Here is a 20,176-nt window from a genome sequence, read left to right as displayed (position 1 = left end):
GACCACTATTTATATTCCCAGTAAGATGTAATATTTTTATGGGCAATGTGTCAGTACCAAATTTCTAATAAAGATTGCAGTTGTAATAACCTTCAAATAAAGATGGAAATATCTTACCAGCTGCGACTAATTCGCAATAACCACCATAGACTGAATGAATTGACATTTTGTGTACATATTCCTTACAAGTTGGAAAGTTGTCACCATTTGCAGATTTGTAAGACATATGAGCAAAGTCAATCCAATGATCAGCCATGTACGAAACGATTGTGTTTCATACCTCCTGCCATCGTTCTTCATCACTGAATAAGTAAAAAGCAAGTGCTCGGAACAGGCATGCACCATCTCCTTTGATAGGTTTAACTGTTTGGGTTATTAACGTGTCGTTGACAGTTACCTTTTCAATTGACAAGTTCATTCACTTTTTGAAACACTACACTAATCTGTTGATTCATAAAAAATCATATCACTTCTTTGTTCTTAAATGTTTATAAACGATTGGTAGAAGAAGCAACACCAACAAATAAGAGCCAGAAGAAATAAACAATAAATAACAACATTAATAATAAATTTAAATTAAATTATTAATAAATGTTACTACCATAATCTATTCATTCAATATCGACTGATCTTAAAACACAAATATTTTTGACACAAAAAATCAATACTGAAAATACTATCGATTATTCATCTGAACCCCTTAAAATCAAAATTTCACAAAATCCTTTCTTAGAGCAAGCCTACTTAAAGATACAAAGGTACCCTGAAAATTTCAAGTCTCTACCTATAATAGTTTTGACTGTATGTTGGTTATGAGTCAGTTAGTCAGAACATTCTCTTTTATATATATATATATATATATATATAATATATATATATATAAAATCAGATAGAAGAAAAAAACATGTAAAATCAATGTGTATGTAAATAAATAATTCTCCATTAAATATCCAACTGTATTAGTAAGGGACCACCAATAATATTCTGATTAAGAGGAATTTTACTGTAGATATAGTTCATCTACTTAAATCTAACTTATTAGTGACAACAGAATGATTTATAAACAGTATTAATTTTTGATAACAAAGTTTGGACAATAATATATTTATTCTCTTTTGGCTAATTTATGAACCAATTTCAGATTTAGATATTGATATTAATATATTGGTTTAAGTAAACCATTCAAATTTTACATCTATTTTACCTATTTAAAACTTTTTCGTGCAATAATTGTAACCCCTTGTGAATCATAAATAAACTTGTTTTATGCACAGACCACTTTTGCAGTTTTTTATTTTATTATTGTTTGGTATTATTTGACTTTCGGGTATGTATATATATTAAGTAAGGATGAAAGGTTAGATGAAATAATAGAATATGAATAAGCAACGTCTCCTTTGCAAAGGATCAAAAACAACTTTAGAATCTTAATCACTACACAAACTGCTAGGCAATTGTACTCTTACTGATGTTTGAGCATACAGTTAAATTAATACTTTGGTTCTCGTTATACTTTTAAATTAATAATTATAATAAATTTATATAAGTAAAAAATAATGATTTTATAAAGTGAGTTAAGAATATTTTAACGATTATGTTACTTTAAATTTCTTTTCTCTAGTGTATTGGGGCTCGTATAAATTTGTACATTTATCAATGGTAATCATATTTTTTGGCGCCTTTTTTTTAAAATTACGATAGTAGTAGCGGTACCAGCATTCGAAATCATTAATGTCGTGAACTACAAAGTATCAGACTTGTTTTTATATGTTATTAATTCCAAATTTCAATATTTTGCAAATTTGGTTTTTAATAATTTAAAATTATAAAAAAGTGTATGTGTATATATATTTTTTTAAAGATACAACAGCTTTTTAATATATCTACATTTGAAATGTTTTTGACAATTAACAAAAGAAGTAAAATAAAACTCACAGTTAGGCAACAAATTCTGATGTTTATTATTTCTCAAAATCCATTATATTCTGTAATTTTTATTTAAATCAACTTTGAATTTTTATATAATATACAACTTTTGACCCCGTGACTAGTTTTAAAATTAAGGTATGTTTTTATTATTATTGTAAGTTACAGATAATATATTATAACGTAAATATTGTTATGTTTTGTGCATGATTTGTATATTCTACATTATCTACTTTCAGGAAATCTAGAATGTTCCAGAACCGAGGTTATTTAATGCCCATTGGCTGAACCAACAATTCTATTGATGTTCTCCATGTGGAGTAGTGCGGACTGTGATTATCACCGGTTACTCGAGCTGTGAACGACGACTTTCTATAAAACTGTTATTTCGTTGAAAGGTTAAATTGTTGAGACTGAGTTTAGCAAATTATACAGCATGGCTGCAATGTCTGTGATAGGAATTGATTTTGGAAATCAGTCATCTTATGTTGCTGTTGCAAGAGCGGGCGGCATCGAAACCATTGCGAACGACTACAGTTTACGAGCCACACCGTGAGTAGCATTTTTAATATTGTTATTTTATATCTTCAGTACTAACCGAAAGTTAACTGTTAATAGTTAATTAAATTTATTTACTCATTTTTAAAGAAAGTTTAGCCAGTTATCATAATTTCCCCATGTACTACAATGTGCGAAGCAACTGTGTGTGGCCTTGATGCCACTCAACTCTTGGTTGTCATGGACTAGGCTACTTTTATCGATTTGACGTTTTCTTGCCTTACTGGTTAAAAAAGCATGAATATTGCGTTTTTAACCGCGACGATTGTTTTTAATTGTATTTATCATTTTCGATCAAGCAAACAATTGCCATAGAAGGATTTACTAATTGTTTTGCAACCTACTTATCCAACCTTATATGGTTATACTGGAAAGACTGAAGGTGTTTTATGATTTGTGAATTGTGCCGAATAAATAAGAGGAAATTTTGTTTGAACAAATATTGAACATTTTTGTTTACATAAGTGTTACAGTTTTAGACTAACCATCATTGTCCCAGTGAGAACTACTAGAGTACAGAAGTCACTTTTATTTACTTGTATTCAGATTACTAATAATAATTATTCCACTTGGCTTATTGCTTTGATTGTGGTGTTAGTTAAAATATATAAATATATATATATATATATCACTTTGACCTTTTGTAATGACACGACATTAAGAAACATTTATAATCTACTAAGTCTAGAAATATTTATTTATTGGTAGAAGTTAGGTGTTGTTAAAATATCTTTATTAAGAGTTTGCTATTGTTGTTTATTGTTTTTCATTAAGTGTTTTTTTTTTAAATTACACTATTGTCCCACTATGAAGTGTTTATTTTTAAATTGTGCATTGTACTGAATTATTTTATAACTAAACATTATTAATATAAAGAACTTTGTAGAAAAACAAAAATTTCATTGTTCTGTATATTGCTTGTTTTTGTAATAAATAATAAATCTTACATTTGCATGACTAACAGAACAACAGATTTACCGCTATATTTTTGTGCATTAATGTTTATTTGTTGAAAGTTTTTTGATTTTAAAAAAAAAAATATTTACATATGCCTCGGTTGGCATATTTGTATAAGTCTCCATTAATATTTGTAAAATCTTATATAAATGTGTTTTATCATTTTAATATAGGGCTAATTAATCCAAGCCTAAAATTATATCAAAAACTATGTTAATTCTACTAATTATCTGTGAAATATCCTTGTTTCCCTGATTGGGATATTGCACTAATATCCCTAATATCCCTGATGTAATATATCATTTCATCGTTTATCAGTCCATGATGATTATTATTATTATTATTATTATTATTATTTATTGGTTGATATATTTTGATATTCATTTAAGAATTCAAATTAAGCAGTTAGATTTATAAACATTTTGGAAGAATTTTATTGAGCAGAATTATTAAGTAATTTGTCATTTCAATATTCATTATGTTTAAAACCTTTGGAACTAAAATACTATTTTAAGAATTTCTGGTAACAAAATCTTAGCAAACATTTCCCCACCTAAATGTTGAAAAGCTTAATTTGCCATTAAACTTTGATTTTGTACTATGTATCTTAAATGTTTTTAAGACTATGTTAATATGAACTTATTTTTGTTGTATGCCTAAAATAGATAAAAACTAAAATAAATATTTATAACTTAGTTATAAAGTAGTTTAATTTTTATCTAAAGTAAATATTTATAACTTTGCTTATTTTATTAATATTGTACCTAAGCTACTCTGAATTAAGTTAGATTTTAAATAATGAAGTTATTTGTTATTTCTTTTTGGAAAAGAATATTAACCAGTTATTTTTAAGACAATAAAAAAACATGTATTTGCTGGGAATCAGTAGGCTGCTGCTGTTGGAAATATTTTTAATCTGACTAAAAAAAAAAAATTTATAAATGTGTGATTGATGCTTTAAAATAACATCTGGAAAATGTAAAGGTCTGAAGTTTTATTGTCACTGGCCTTTCTTAATTTTCCCTATTGAAAATTTACCTAAATAAGTGTATTATTTCATGGGCAGTTTAAAATATTGTGCTCTTGAAACAAACTATTCTCTTCAATTTAATTTTTACATTATTTTGTTACTAACCAATAGATACTAATTTTATGAAATATGTGTGTTGTATGTGTATTGTTTTTCAACTAAATGTAGACTGTTATTGGAAACGTAATATCCTACAGCATTTAATTTGTGCAGCATTTATTTAATGCATGATTCACATTAAAGGAAACAAATATTTTGCATCAAAAGAATTGACTGCAATGTGCTCATATATAAAAGTAGTAGATGCAGATGCCAATAAAGAAATCCAAAATTGATATAAAGAAGGAATTTAACTAAAAGGCAGTTGGTTGTTACATATATTCATAAGCAGAGTAATTACATTAAAAACAGCATTTTTATAGAAAGTAGAGTGTAAGTTTTTATCTCTTATAATTGTAATAATTTCTCTGCATTAAAATATTTTTACCTTGAACCACGTTTTTTTATGACTTTAATTATTTATACATTGTTCTGGGGTATTGCATTTTAATTCAACAAATTTTCAAAAATTTTATTGCATCACCATTTTTGATTTTGATAAATTTGGTATAGATAACTACCCACCTTGTAGTGGCCAAAAAAAAATTTTTTTACATTTAAAAAAAAATTGAGTGGTAGACTATTTTCTAACTCAGAAACAGATAAAAACAGCCATTTTTGTCACTTTTCCACGAACTGTGTAGCATTCCTATTTTACGTTCTATAGAGGGTCAAGAGGGGCTTCTTGGAAAGAGTAAAGATGGAACTTCATCTTACTATACTCAAAATTCATTTTGTTACATAACCAAAACTTGAAATGTTTACTGAAGTTATGTTCACAAATTGTTTTTTTTCAAATTTTGAGCCCAAAATAAATAATGAAGGGCTTAAGGTAACAGGCCTGTTTTTACTGTTAAGGTTAAGGTAAAGGTACTACTATATACTATAGTTACTAGTAGTACTTAAAAGTGTCTTTTTAAAGGAGTGTCCTTCATTTAAAAAAATGGCCGCCATCAGAAAAATAAAAAAAAATTTTTACTTGTAACAGTTTTTTTACTTTATTGCTTTTGGAAGCAGAAGAACGATGTAGTAGTGTGCTTCAAGTACTCGCTAATCACACAGTAGGTTTGGATTTGTAATTTTCCTTCCTTTTTAAAATATATGAGAAATGGATTTACTGTTGCCTAAGTGTTTGACCACTGATATGACTGGACTTCAACCTATATCACAAAAGGAAAATTTTGAGAGAAGTCTTCCATTACAATACATTCATCCTCCAAGTTTTCTTTTTTAATGTTGAGGAAATTAGCTTGTGTCTTTGCAACAAAATGATTCCTTTTTAGGTTATTTAAATTTTCAGTAAGTTTATCTAAGTACTCTTGAAATGAAAAAATTTGAATAGTAGTTCACAACGATCAACAGAAACCCACAGTTTGAAGACAATCTCATAATCAAAATATCCCAGCCCTCTTCCAGTAATCTGAGCACTTCATTAGTGTCTGGACATTTTTCACACTGACAGCATGCATGTTTCATTTTCTACATCACATACCATGGTTGAAAGGAGAATTTTATAATCAAATTTAATTTTTAGAGCAGATAACATAAGTTTTACATTTTAGTGGGTGACACACACACACGCACACACTTCTTTTTACTTCTCTTCTGAAAATGAGGAATTTTGTATTAATGGCAGTATTTGAAGGAATTATAACTCAAAATTCTGAAAGAATGATTCTGTTTAATTTGAAAATAGGTTAATAAATTTTTTTTTAAATAACCAACAGCAAAAATAATGCAATTTTAGTATGAGGAATACTAATGCAATTTTTCTATCTCTTGATCTGTAAATGCAATATAAGTAGTCATATCACTGTGATAGAATTATCAAATCATTGAAAACTACAGTACACTTTTAAAAAGGTAGATTAAGAAAAAAAAAATTACCATAATGTAGAGCTACTTTTTGCCTTAATGTAAGCTTCTTCAGCGACTACCTCTAGTAGTGCTGAATATAAGTACAGAAAATGCACTACAACTGACATTCATTCACAGCTCTTCAAATCATTGTATAAAATATAAACTTTCAGCTTTCAGGATTGTGGTATATAAACCACAAAATTACATTTTAAAAATGTGCCAAAGATGCACTAGAACACTTATAGACAAACTCACAAAAATAACAGAATTAAATAAACAAGAAACCCAATGAATTAACTCATATTAACACAAAAAATCAGAAAAGGGATTACAACATTTGATATTGAACCATAGATCGAACAAAATGCACATTCTTGGGCAAAAGTTCTTTTAAACAATTCAACAAATTTGATTTAAAATAGGTGTACAAATTTTCTGCTCAGACTAAGTTTGTAATAGAACTAACAGTATTTGACTTTTCAGAACCATCCCAAAGGGACTTACAAAATCCACTTCTGCAAATCAGACATTTAAACAGCCACACATTTATATGCAAGATGTAAATGTTATGTATAAACAGTAAAGGGCACACTTGAGGATCTTGAAATGTAAAAATATATAAAAATAGCATTCAAATGAACAAATACAGTGTAAACTTTTTGAATATATAACTTTTTTGAAAATCTTTTTAAATCTGATTTGAACACTTGACACCAAATCCTAAGGCACCACAGCTCCACCAGTTTTTCTGGAGCAGTTTCTTAAAGAAACTAATAAATTTTGAAATGTGTATTAGTTAAATACACACTTTCTATAGTTAAATAAGCAGCTTGAGGAGATTTTTGAAGCAAACTTAAATAAAACTATTTTATTAGATCATTGCACAGATATAATTTTAATGTTATCAGTTTGAAAGTTTGTTTAATAATAATAATCATCATTCAACAATTTATAAAAACTTAACCTTGAAAAACTTGCATCTGTATTTTTTTTTTTAAAGAAATGTCTCATAAGAGAAAATAATAAACCTTTCAGTGTTATAACTGTTGTTGTGGTTTAAGTTTTGTGGAAAGTTCAGCACCTTTGTTGCGCCAGCTTTTTTCTTTTTTTGTGTAGTATATTATAAATAGGTTGTAAGTGGTGGTGACTATTATGTGAGCTTATTATATATATATATATATATTTAAAAGCTGTGAGCCCAGTACTGCTTTTATTAAAAAATTAAAATTTTACCACAATGGTCCAGTAAGTTATATGTATGTAGTTTGTAATTTAATATGAAACATTCAAGTTTGTTATGGGAGTAAACTGGTTGCTAATAATAACATGCATAGTTAGTTATGGTATCATTATAAAACTAAACCTTTTTCATTTTGAATAATTAGTGTATTGAGCAAGTTTTATTTTATTCTTTGAAATGTATGCATAACAATTATTTCGTCTGCATTGTTTATTAAAAGAATTTAGCAAACATTAAACGTTAACTATGCAGTAAATAGTAAATCATTGTAAACTAATCTTTCTATTCAAACTAATTTTGTTTATATATAATGATTGTGATACTGCATATAAATTTGAAACTATTTAAGTAGAATGAAAAGCAGATTGTTTTATTATTGTGCCTAAATTTTTAATTTAGCCAAATTGAATAAATTTGTTGTATTATGTTAATGGCTGTTCAATGTAAATGGCTGTTCAATTTTTATTTTTTATTAACATTTATTGCAGTTGTCTTTGTTTGCAAAGTTGTTCTAGCAACAGGAAACTTTTACTTAATCAATAATTTTGTCATAGCATGAAGTCTGCATACATGTGTATTGAAAGCATTGGCTATCTTTTTAATATAGATGACCCAGTTGTTCCTTGCAATGGTTTCTATGAATGTATTATTTGTTTTAATTTTTTTGTAATATCTCTCAAAAATAACATAATTAACAGTTATTATAACTTCCCATTGAGAATCGGGCGAAATAAAAATTTTGGAATGTAGAAATCTGACTAATAAAACTAACCAACTTAATGAATTTTAAAGGATTTTTTTTTGTTTTTGAAGATTATATAAATAACAAATAATTTGATTTTACAAAATTCCCATTAAACAATTCCCATGAGGTATACTTATAACACTTCTTTCTAAATGGGCTAAAGAATATTGTCATTATTAAGACATCTTAATATGTAAAACGTTTGCAAATTGTAAGAAAATAATTAATAATTAAAGGGAAGTCAATTATTACAATTTATTTTTTGGATAAATAGTACATGATAAAAGGTAACATATTTCTAAATTTATCCACTCATTTTCTTGAAAAATAAAAATATTAATAAAAACTTTGTGTTTCATGAATTCCTATATTCATGATTTAAACAAATTTTTAATAGGCAGGATTTAAAAAAAAATTATAATAGTTTAATAACTAGTTGGAGGAATTCATTTGGAAAATGTTACCTGTTCACTGGATGCATAACTGTCCTATGGTATAATTAAAACGTATGTAAGTATGTCAAAATTTACAAGAGCTTAGAGGTGAGAAATACGGTGGTGATATTGAAAGATTTAAATAACGTTACTGATCTTGTACTCAGTCCTGCTGATATTCCAAAGTTATTTGGAATACATAGAAATTGATAATACTTAGTGTTGCGACTGTTAGAAGATGCTTAGCAGTCATTTTATGGTGTTGTGGAACTTTACTGAGTGTCCAAAAATTTATTTGATTTCACATTTGACTTGGAAATGCCATTTAAATATCTTACATGATCAAAACAGAAAGCAGACAGAGAACTAATCTACTGTTAGCAGAGTTTTTATTACGATAGTGGCAAGCACAATTCTAAAATTTCTAAATTATATTGCCAATAATTAGACATAAATTTTCACTAGCTATTAAAGTTCAGAATTTCAGGTAAAAATTTTAATGAATTACATTGTCATTATGATAAATTCTAATATGTCTGTGTTAAGATTGTGGATTTTTAATGATTGCAATTAATTGTGGACAAAATTCTATCTGACAGGATTCATTGTATCCCAACAAAACTATGATTTGATATGGAAGATTGATGTATGAAATATACACAATTCTTTCTAGTACAGTGAATTTGTAGCAGATCTCTGAAGAATTTGGAAACAGTTTTCAGTCGTGTTTTTCATATATATTGTGCCAACAGAGATATTTAGTGAAGTGTGATTGGCATCATTGTGTTCTGTATAACCTCCTCTGTAACCACATGTTCTTTGGGTTGTTGATATCTTGTTTAGTTAACATGTTATTGTTATTTGAGTGCAACATGTTATTGTTATTTGAGTGCAACATGTTAGTACCAATGATACAATGAAAAATTTTGTGTGAAACAGGAAAACGTTTCAACATTTGAAACAAGCTTACAGGAATGATACCTCTGGATCTGCGGTGTTAATGGTTTTCATGATTTAAAAGTGGTCATCAGTCAATTTAAGATGACTCTCGATCAGGAAGGCCTTTGACTTCAAATGATGACACTCTTTTTTCCTGTTTAGCCTCCGGTAACTACCGTCTAGATAATTCTTCAGAGGATGAATGAGGATGATATGTATGATCTTGTACATTCTCAGTTTGACCGTTCCTGAGATGTATGGTTAATTGAAACCCAACCGCCAAAGAACACCGGTATCCACGATCTAGTATTCAAATTCGTGTAAAAATAACTGGCTTTACTAGGACTTGAACGCTGTAACTCTCGACTTTCCAAATCAGCTGATTTGGGAAGACGCGTTAACCACTAGACCAACCCGATGGTCAAATGATGACACGGACGTTCAGATAATTAACGCTCTGGTGCATGCAAATCGCCGGCCGATTGATTATCAAGAGAACTTGCAGAATAGTTTAGCATCTTAATTGGATTGTGCCATGAGATTTTGAGTGAAAAATTGAACATTCGAGTCGCAGCAAAGTTTGTACCTCATTTGATGACCGAACAGCAGACGAGAAGCTGCCAACAAAACATTGAGGGAATGTTTTGTCGGCAGCTTCTTGAACAAGCCGATGATGAAACATTCATGCAAAGGATCATAATGGAAGATGGAAGCCGGGTTTACGGCTACAATCTCTAAGATAAAAGTTCAATCATCATAATCGATCGGCAAAGGATCTCCACACCCCAAGAAAGCATATCGGTCTCAATCCAACTTCAAAGCGATGCTCTTTGTTTTTTCGATTTTAATAGAATTGTTCCTTCTGAATTCTTGTTTTAAGGTGAACTGTGTGCACTATCAGGTGTTTTACAACGGTTACATGAAAAAATGTGCAAAAAGAGCAAAGATTTGCGGCACGGCAACTCACGGTTCCTTCACCACGACAGTGCGCCCACGCAGTGAACTTTGTCAATTTTGTGCCGAAAATCAGACGATTGGCCTTCCTCGGTCTCCCTACTCACCAGACCTGGCCGAGTGCGATTTTTTTCTTATTTGTGAAATTAAAATCTGCGGTGAAAGGGGCCACCGGTTTGAAACTATCGAATGATGTTAAAGCAAATTTGTCAAGGCCATTTCAAATTAAGCAAGGAATCCAGGACTGCTTTGTGAAGTGGAAATACTTTGAAGGGGGCAAGACCGATAATCGTAAAATTAATAAAGATTAAAAAACAAAGTTCGGTTATTTTCTGAACAGACTTTGTATGCAAGATTTTTTTGTTCGCTCTACTGAATATAAAGTTAGTGATTTTTATAAAATTTGGCAGGGTGATGCGTACACCTTTTGGGAGTAGAGTCCTATTGATTTTCAAGCGAATTTATTATACGTATGAGACCGGTTTGATGTTTTATCAGCTGTTCTGGTTTGAACCTGTATAGAGACTGTGTGAAGCATACAGAATACTATTGTAGGTTATGGTTAAATAAATGCTTTACTAAATTAAATTGTTTTTAACTATATGCCGCTAGAAATTTTTCTTTTTTTCTTGTATAAGTTTTGAGAAAATTATCCTTACAAAAATACAATAAATCTTATTTTTTTTAGCAGATTTCCAAAGAATTTGTAGAAATTACTACCGCACCCGGTCAGATTTTATAAGAGTGTCATGGGAGGTGAGACCAACTTTTCCTTAAGTTAAGTTTTGGAATCTTCTGAACACAATTCTGCAGTGTCTATATACATATATTTGTAAAGAATTTAATTTCCAGCACAAAGTAAAATAAAATTGCATTAAAACAAAAAGTATGTGTAATATCAACCAAACTTTTTCATTACTCTGTGTTCAAAAAACAGTCTTTTAATTTTTTTATAACTGAAGTCCTGTTGCTTTTTAAACTAGAAATTTTTTGAAATAATTTTATTCTTTTGTTGTGTATTATCGCATAGAATCATCCCCCCTCAGCTGCTCTCCCCTTCCGTTTTGAGCTGGATACATCCCTCGACTAGAGTTTCATAACTTGGATGAATATTTATTAGAATGCATCCTTTCTGCAGAATATGTAAAATGTTACTTTTTCACTTTTAAACAATTTCGTTGCTATTGTTAAATCTGCTCAAGTATGAGAATACTGCATGTGTGATCGTGTTATAAACAACTTTTTTTAAATTTATACAAAGGGTCAAATAATTTAAATCATTTTTTCCAAGCATATTATCATTTTAAAATTTTAATTAATTAATCGGTAGTATTTACTTATACTGGGCGATTCAAAATCAACTTCGCAACTTTGAGCATATAAAAATTTATTTTGATAAGATTCGGTTGAGGTCTCACACTTCATAGCAAAACACATCAAGTTTTGACTTGAATTCATTAGTACTGAATTTGACCACCAGCATTATCACCAGTGTTGCTAAAAACGGATACATTTACCGGTGCAGAACATGTTTGCTGTGTGTTTTGGTGTTGCGATTTGCAGTGTTCAATGAAATTTTTGTACGGCAGGGAACCTCCATAGTAGGCGTAAAATTTACTTTTGGCACCAAACCTTCGTCGAGACAGGTTCTGTTAAACATAGAAAATCACCAGGATACCCGTGCGTCCCTGAAGCTGCTTAGAACAACTTGAGAGAGCTTTGCATGTAGTCTGAAGAAATCAAATTGACGTGCATCGTGTGAAACTAGCGTTCCACAACAACTGTTTGACGCATATTATGCTTGCGCTTTTTTCCTATTTAGCCTCTGAGAATGTAGCCTTGAGGATGATACGTATTAGTGTAAGTGAAGTGTAGTTTTGTACGGTTTCAGGTCGACCGTTTCTAAGATGAGATGTGTGGTTAATTGAAACCCGACCTCCAAAGAACACCGGTATCCACGATATAGTATTCAAATCCGTATAAAAGTAACTGCCTTTAGTAGGATTTGAATGTTGGAACTCTCGACTTCAAAATCAGCTGACTTGCAAAGATGCGTTCACCACTAGAACAAGCCGATGGGTTATTATTATTAGTTCAACGCATTACAGATGACTACAAAGTTGCTCGGCTGCAGCGTTGTTTGGAATCGATAGATAGAATTGCAGGTGATACATTCTTTGATCGTGTAATTTTTTGCGATCGGTGTTTCACATCGGCGGCAAGTTTAACACCGACAACTGCCAAATATGGGGTTGCGAAAACCCTCGTGTAACTGTGCAGCACATTTGTGATGGCCCTAACGTTAATGGTTATTTTTTTGCCTTTCTAGGATGCGACTGTAAACATTATAGTTTATCTGAACGTGCTTCAAAATTTTCTAATTCCTTAGTTAGATGATGATGATCAGAATGGACACCATTACTATCTGCAAGACTGGGCACCGCCTCACTACCGTCTGAGATTTTCTAGATTCCTAGGTCGGTGTGGTCATGAAGGTTGAATTGCATGGCCGCCTTGCTTCCCAGATTTGACCCCGCTAGATTTTTTGTTGTAGGGCTTTATTAAAGATGGATTAATGTACCGCATTTGCTTGCTGATCTTGAGCTAAGATTGAACTAACACTGCAGCCGCATAGGTAACACTGATTACAGTCTGGAATGAAATCGACTTAAGATGGGATGTATGTCGCATACAAACAGGAGCCATATAGAACCAAAGTAAATATTAGGCGACTTGGTGTGTTTTTGTATGAAATTATACTCGATTGAATCTGTAAGTTATCTCAATTTTTGTATGCTTTTATATGTGAAGTCCTTTTTGAATCGTTCGGTATTGGATAAATGAAAGAAAAGAATGCTCTACTAATTTAGAAAAACAGCCTGGTCAGGTTTAATAAAAATATGATTGATTCATACTTATTTTCTCTATTTTTCTCCCCTCTCATATCCACAAAAAAGAAATAGTACAGGGTTATGGAAAATTAGTGATATTAAATTTCATCTCTGTCCTAACTATGACATAATAATAATGAATGAAAGTTATTATGACGTTTCGTTTCGTTTTTCAAATGTAGGAAGTTAGTTTTAGCATTTATATAATGTATACTTTTTTCTGCAATTTACTTTTCCAGCTGTATTCTTTAATATATCATATATTCATGAAAATGTTATTTGATGTATCTTTGGAGCTAATAGAAATCATTCTAAAATTTGAAATATGTTATTCCCAAATCTACAGTAAAATTTTATTAAATTTACATCATTAAGTTTTTACTCATCTTTGTAACTTTTGTCAGCGATTGGCATTCTTCTTACTGGTGTCAGGTGATTTTATTGCAGCTGGTGTTTAGAATTAGGTAGATAGTATGATCAAAAAGTAGTATGTTGCAATTGAATTGTCTATTTCATTTAATTAATATGTGGAATTTTTATAAGTTTGTATATTTTATAATATTCAGTCTATTAAAATTGGTTCTTTTTTGAGATTTTTTTGACAAAGTTGTTCCCAGTATTGGTGGTTTGATTTGGGATTTGTATTTATGAAATTGTTGACTGTTACTACGGAGAGCTTTTTAAGTGTTCATTTACACAGTGTGCCAAATAAGTAATGAGACTGATTCTGGAATACTTTTAAAGAAACGCACCAAATGTGGTAACCATCTTACCCGCTAGATGGTGCTGAACACACAGATGCTTTGATTGTGTCCGTGTCGATGACAGCCAGTGTGTGCACAGCAGTCGTGAATATAATGTGTAAGTAGCGGTGGTCAAACATAGCATTATGGATCAAAAGAGTTGTGATAAAATTTTATTGTAAATTAGAAAATTGTACATCAGAAGTTAACAAAGTTTACAAAGGTGTCAGATGGAACAGTGTCACCGAGGCAGAAGAAATTCAGGTTGTAGAAATCACAAATCAAAACATGTTGATTGTTTTTTTGATTCTTCTGGAGTGATCCATTGTGAATTTCTCCCTGAGGGCACATCTGTGACCAAACAGTATTACTTAAGTCATGCAACATCTCTTTGCTTGCATGTGTCGTGTCAGGACGCATCTGTTCCAAAGCAAGAGTTGGGTTCTTCTGCATGACAGTGCACCAGCTCACTGCACACTACCCATGAAACAGTTTTTAGTATCAAAACAGATCCGTATGCTTGAACACACCCACCCTGTTCGCCTGATTTGGCACCTGCAGACATTTTTCTATTTCTGAAAATTAAATGCGCTTTAAAAGAAGAATGTTTCAGTGACATTGAGGACGTCCAAGGTGCTGTGACAGACAGACTGAAGGAGGTATACAATCAGGATTTCCAGCATCCTTTCAACAACTTGTATGATCGATGTAATCTAGTGTGGAGGTGCAAGGGGATTATTTTGAATCCTTGTAACTGCAAAATTAAAAAGTTCTTAGTTTCAATGTGATGGTAGTTGCCTCATTACTTATTTGACACGCTGTGTATGTTTGTTTGAAACTGTACCTTTCTGTTCATTGTTAAACATTTGTAGTCAGAACAGTTTTGTTACATGTTCTAGGGGCGTAAGATTTGTTTGTTTGCTGATTGTGTTGTGTGTAATGAAACGATTTCTGTATCCACTGATGTTTTGAAGGCTACATACGTAAGATTTTTTTTAATTTGCAACTTCTCACAGTCTTTTTATGTTAGTGTTGTAATTTTCTTTCGCGTTATATTTGTTTTTGGTTTTTTCTTAATGTTGTGGAATGTGTGGTGTTATATCCATTTACGTACGGTAGATATTTTACAGGTAGATATTTTACAGACCTATGATGTGGTATTTACATGAGTAAATTTGTTGGGAGTGGTACATATTTCTGAAAGTATTGGCGTTGCTAGTTTTCTATGTACTTTTTAGAAGAATGTTTTTTTTTAGAAAGAATTTTTTTTATTGTTCAGTCCAATCTAATTTCTAGGTTGTAGTGAAGCTTCCAGCCCAATCCTTTTCTTTTTGTCTTATTAAATTTTATTGCATTACAAGTACATTATCTTTTTAACTTAAAAATTTCTTAGAACTAAATATTTTTGGACTCAAAATTATACAGAGTATTAAATGGAGTCAGAAAGTTAATGAATGATGATACTAATAATTTCTTTATGTTGCTTGCAGGCAGGTTTCTCCTTTTTTTGTCACTGGATGTCTGAGGTGTTGTGTACTTGTACTGATAAGCCTGTTTAAGAATGTCTAAACTGTTTTCTTGTGAACGTGTACTATGTTTCCAGAAAAGAACTGTTTCAGTATTTTAATTCGTTTAAATTTATAGTATGTCTGTTTATAGATATGTCTAGTAAAAGTGTTTTATTTACTGTAAACATATATTATTTTTGGCTTTAATATATTGAAGAATAATAGAGCTGTTGGATCTTTTCATTTTAAGCAGGTGTCACGTGGAGTAATCTAGAACTGTGTATTATGAGAAAATTGTGATTTTAAAGTATTCCAAACTGATTGTAATAAGTTATCATAAAAAAATCAATATGAATTATTTAATTTCAGTTATCAAGTTCATTGGTTGTGTATCCTGTGATAACAATTTTCTTTTTGTATTTTGTTATAGATCATGTGTGGCATTCAGCGACAGAAATCGAATATTAGGTGTTGCAGCCAAAAATCAGATGGTAACCAATATTGACAACACAATTCATGGATTTAAAAGGTTGTTAGGTCGTAGTTACAATGATCCGGCTGTTCAACAGGAGTTAAGAGATCTACCTTATAAAGTGGTCAAACAAAACAATGGTTCTATTGGAATTAAGGTATAGTGTAATATTCGTGTTTTACTATTGTCTTCAGTTTTGCCATTTGGTAGATTGATAATGTGTGATATTGTGATTGATAACTCTTTTTCTTCACATGAGGCATACTTTGTTTTATAAATAATTTTTTGAATTGTTTTTTAACAATCTGAAATTGTTTTTTTTTTTTGTCAAAGTGTAATTTGTTCACTCTCAATGTGTTGTACTTTCTAGTCAAATTATCAGTTAACTCTTTATAAGCTAATCTGAACTTATGAATAATCAGATATTTGTATTGTTTTGTGTAAAAAAATATATATTCTAAAACATTTGAACAGTGCAAAATTAATCTAAATTTGTTAATAGAGTATAGTGTTTTCAGCTTATTATCTGTTGGTGCACTTCCTATACCAGGTAATTCAAAAAGGACTTCACAACTTTAAAAGCATATAAAGATTTATCGAGATAACTTAGAGTTGATTAAGTTTGTCACTCGACATTCACTTTAGGTCAATACGGCTTCCATTAGTTATGCCACTTCACCTGAAATCTGTATCATTCCAGAGACTGTAGCCAGGAAATCGGCATTATGTCTGCAGCTGCGATGTTAATTCAAAGTCTTAGCTCAAAAAGACAGCAGTCAAAGGTTGTACGTAAACCTGATGTGTAATGAAACTCTACAAAAAGAAATGTAGCAGGATCTAATCTGGGGAGCAAGGTGACCAATGCAGTTGGACCTACACAGCCAATCCACTGACCTGGGAATAGAGTATCAAGAGATCTCAGTTCTAGGTAGTAATGAAGTGATGCGCCCTGTCTTATTGATATTAATGGCGTCCATCTTGATCATCATCATCTAATTGAGTAATTAGAAAATTTTGAAGCACGTCCAGATAAACAATACCATTTACAATTGCCTCCCGGAAGAAGAACTGGTTGTGCAGTCTTTGTTTGCTTAGGGCACATAAAACATTGATCCTAGGGCTATCACGAATATGCTGTAAGCTTTCATGAGGGTTTTTGCCTTAAACCCTATATTCGGCAGATTTCAGTGTTCACCTTGCCAGTGATGTGAAATGTCTCTTCATTAAAAATTACATTGTGTGCAATTCTATCCATCATTTCCCACACAAAACTACAGCTGAGCGACTTTGTAGTCATCTGTATCGAGTTCCACAGTTAGTTGGTTTGGCTTCGAGAGCAGTTGTTTACATAATACGTGCCAAACAATTGTTGTGGAATGCCAGTCTAACATGACACACATCGAGTTGATTTCTTTGGGTTATGTGAAAAGCTTTCTCTGAGTTGTTCCACAGCAGCTTCAGGGATGCATGGGTGTCCTGGTAATTTGGTGTTTAACAGAACACACTTTTGTGTTGACAGAATCTGTCTCAACAAAGACAGGTTATCCCTACCTGTGCTTTATGAAAATTATGTTGAACTGCAGTTGCTGACTGCAAATTGCGAAACCATAATGCACAGGGAGTATGTTCCTTGCCAGTAAATGTATCCATTTTTAATAATATTGGTGATAGTGCTGGTGGCCGAATTCAGTACTGATGAAATTCATAAGTCAAAACTAGACTGTGAAATGAGATATCTACTGATTCTGTAAGTTATCTGAATAAATTTTTATACGCTTTTAAACTTGTGAAGTCTCTTTTTGAATAATCCGTTATTTGCTAGTAAGTTCATGTAATGCTTGTATCGCTTTTTGTGAGTTGCTGTTTCAAAGTGAATTTAAAATCTTTTTGTTTGTGTAGGTCAACTTTTTGGGCGAGACGCATATATTTTCTCCAGAACAGATAACAGCAATGTTTTTTACCAAACTTAAAGAAACATCAGAAATCGCATTGAAAACAAAAGTCAATGATTGTGTCATCTCTGTAAGTGTTATGTTAAATACTTGACTGTGTATGTGTTATTACTTTGTATTAAGGTTATAATATGCGTTAAAGAAAAGTGAATTTTTTTCTCATTTTATGATTACAACTGTTTTTATGATAATAAAACATATCGGTACCAGGAAATAAAAATTAGATTAACACAAATAATATTGGTAGGGGAAAGTGTTCTTTGTTTGTTACTATGGTGTTTAATGAATCTGAAATATTGATTTTCAGTACATTGATACAGTAGCAGTAAAATTTATATTGAAATTGATAATTTAAAATATTTTATTCTACAAAAGTTTTTCAACACTTCTAAAATACTTGTTAAAACAACTTGCAACTATCAGCTTTAAGATTAACTGCCAAATATTGCCCTGGGGTATTAATGAATAATTACTGAATATCACAGTACCCAAAAGTGCACTAAAGCTAATGTCCACTTTTGGAAAGTAATTATAATTTGATGGCAGTCATTATTCACAGATGTCCCTCTACTTCTCTGGTAGTTTTTACATGCATTTAAAATATTTAATATTTAAACAATTTAATTTAATAATTTTAATTAAGGAAAAAAGTTTTTCATAGCTGTAAACCCAAACATTGGGAATTAAAACTTATTTTATACTAATAAGTTTTAAGTTTTAAAAATTTAACTTTCATTGCAGCATAAATCACTAAAGAAAAAACATGCCTTGGAAGAGTTGATCATACAACTCATTAAATGTTAACTGTGTAATGAAAAAATAAAGTTTTACAGTTTTTTTATTTGCTCTTTTGTATTATTTTTTATTTAGGAATTAACAGGAAAATGCAGATACATAAAGTACCCTGTTTTTTTTTTTTTGCCTTTTTCACTCATAGTGAAAAAGTTGTACTTATTTATTTTTAAACGATGAATTACACAAAAGCTTTAAAGCTTGTATTTGGAATATGGAAAGGAATTTTGTAGTAGCGTATGAAAAATATTGTCATGACTGATCTGGATTTGAAACTGAAATCTCTGGATGAAAGGCAGAAATGCTACCACTCCACCATGGAGATTGGCGATGCATTTGTAATTAAATTTATCAGTGTTCCATAATATATAAAAAATGGTGCTATAATTATGTTGAAGAAGAAAATTTTATTTGTTTTAAGTCATTTTTTATGTTTTTGCCGATTCAGTTTTCTGAAATATTGTTTTTTTTTGGACCAAACTATGTTATAATATTATATGGTTATATAATTCAAATTTAAAATAGGTTGGAGAAATGATTAGAAAAATATATTGTTGTATTCATTAAGTAGAATTTTTTGATCAGGTTTTAAAGTCAATTCATTATTAGAAATATTTAACACACTCACACTCATTAAAAAAAATCACATTATTATATTTAAATAGTTAAAAACTATAACACTACTCTACTGTAACTAACAACAGACAGTGAAATAAAGAAAAATGATAAATACAAAATTGAATAAAAATCTTTATTAATTTAATGGGAGATTGTATTCTACTATTTTTTTATTATGGATTCGTTTTCTTTAAATCTAAAAAAAAAAAATAATAGTAAAACTTGATAGTAATGATTTTACTTTTTATATAATTTATATTTGTGAGATGCATCTTCAGTGTCTGTATTCCTTTCAAGATTTTCTTGTTAGTGGGTGTGCCTTTACAACACTACTTTATTTTGTGCACAAGTAAGAATTTCTTTGATAAAGATAGAATTTCTTTTTTGTAGTAGAATTTTGAAACTACCTCTGGTGTTTTCTCTTGCTAACCCTTCTGATAGTCTGAATAATCGTTAAG

General features: G+C 30.4%; 1 protein-coding gene across 2 annotated transcripts in view; it reads left to right on the top strand.

Moving 5' to 3' along the window:
- The first annotated feature begins 2,220 nt into the window (after positions 1-2,220).
- Positions 2,221-20,176, top strand: part of Hsp110 (heat shock protein 70Cb) — a 58,005-nt gene continuing 40,049 nt past the window's right edge. The window contains exons 1-3 of one of the 2 annotated variants that reach the window (XM_075358099.1): positions 2,221-2,478; positions 16,315-16,513; positions 18,256-18,378. In XM_075358099.1, the coding sequence (XP_075214214.1) occupies positions 2,363-2,478; positions 16,315-16,513; positions 18,256-18,378 (438 nt within the window). In that variant the 5' untranslated portion in view covers positions 2,221-2,362. The remainder of the gene's footprint in view (positions 2,479-16,314; positions 16,514-18,255; positions 18,379-20,176) is intronic. The other variant, XM_075358100.1, reaches the window with a different exon arrangement.

The sequence above is a fragment of the Lycorma delicatula genome, chromosome 2 (genome assembly GCF_047948215.1).
Source record: "Lycorma delicatula isolate Av1 chromosome 2, ASM4794821v1, whole genome shotgun sequence".
NCBI classification, from domain to species: Eukaryota; Metazoa; Arthropoda; class Insecta; order Hemiptera; family Fulgoridae; genus Lycorma; species Lycorma delicatula.
Note: the sequence above shows the minus strand (reverse complement) of the source record. Positions and strands in the feature narration are given on the sequence as shown.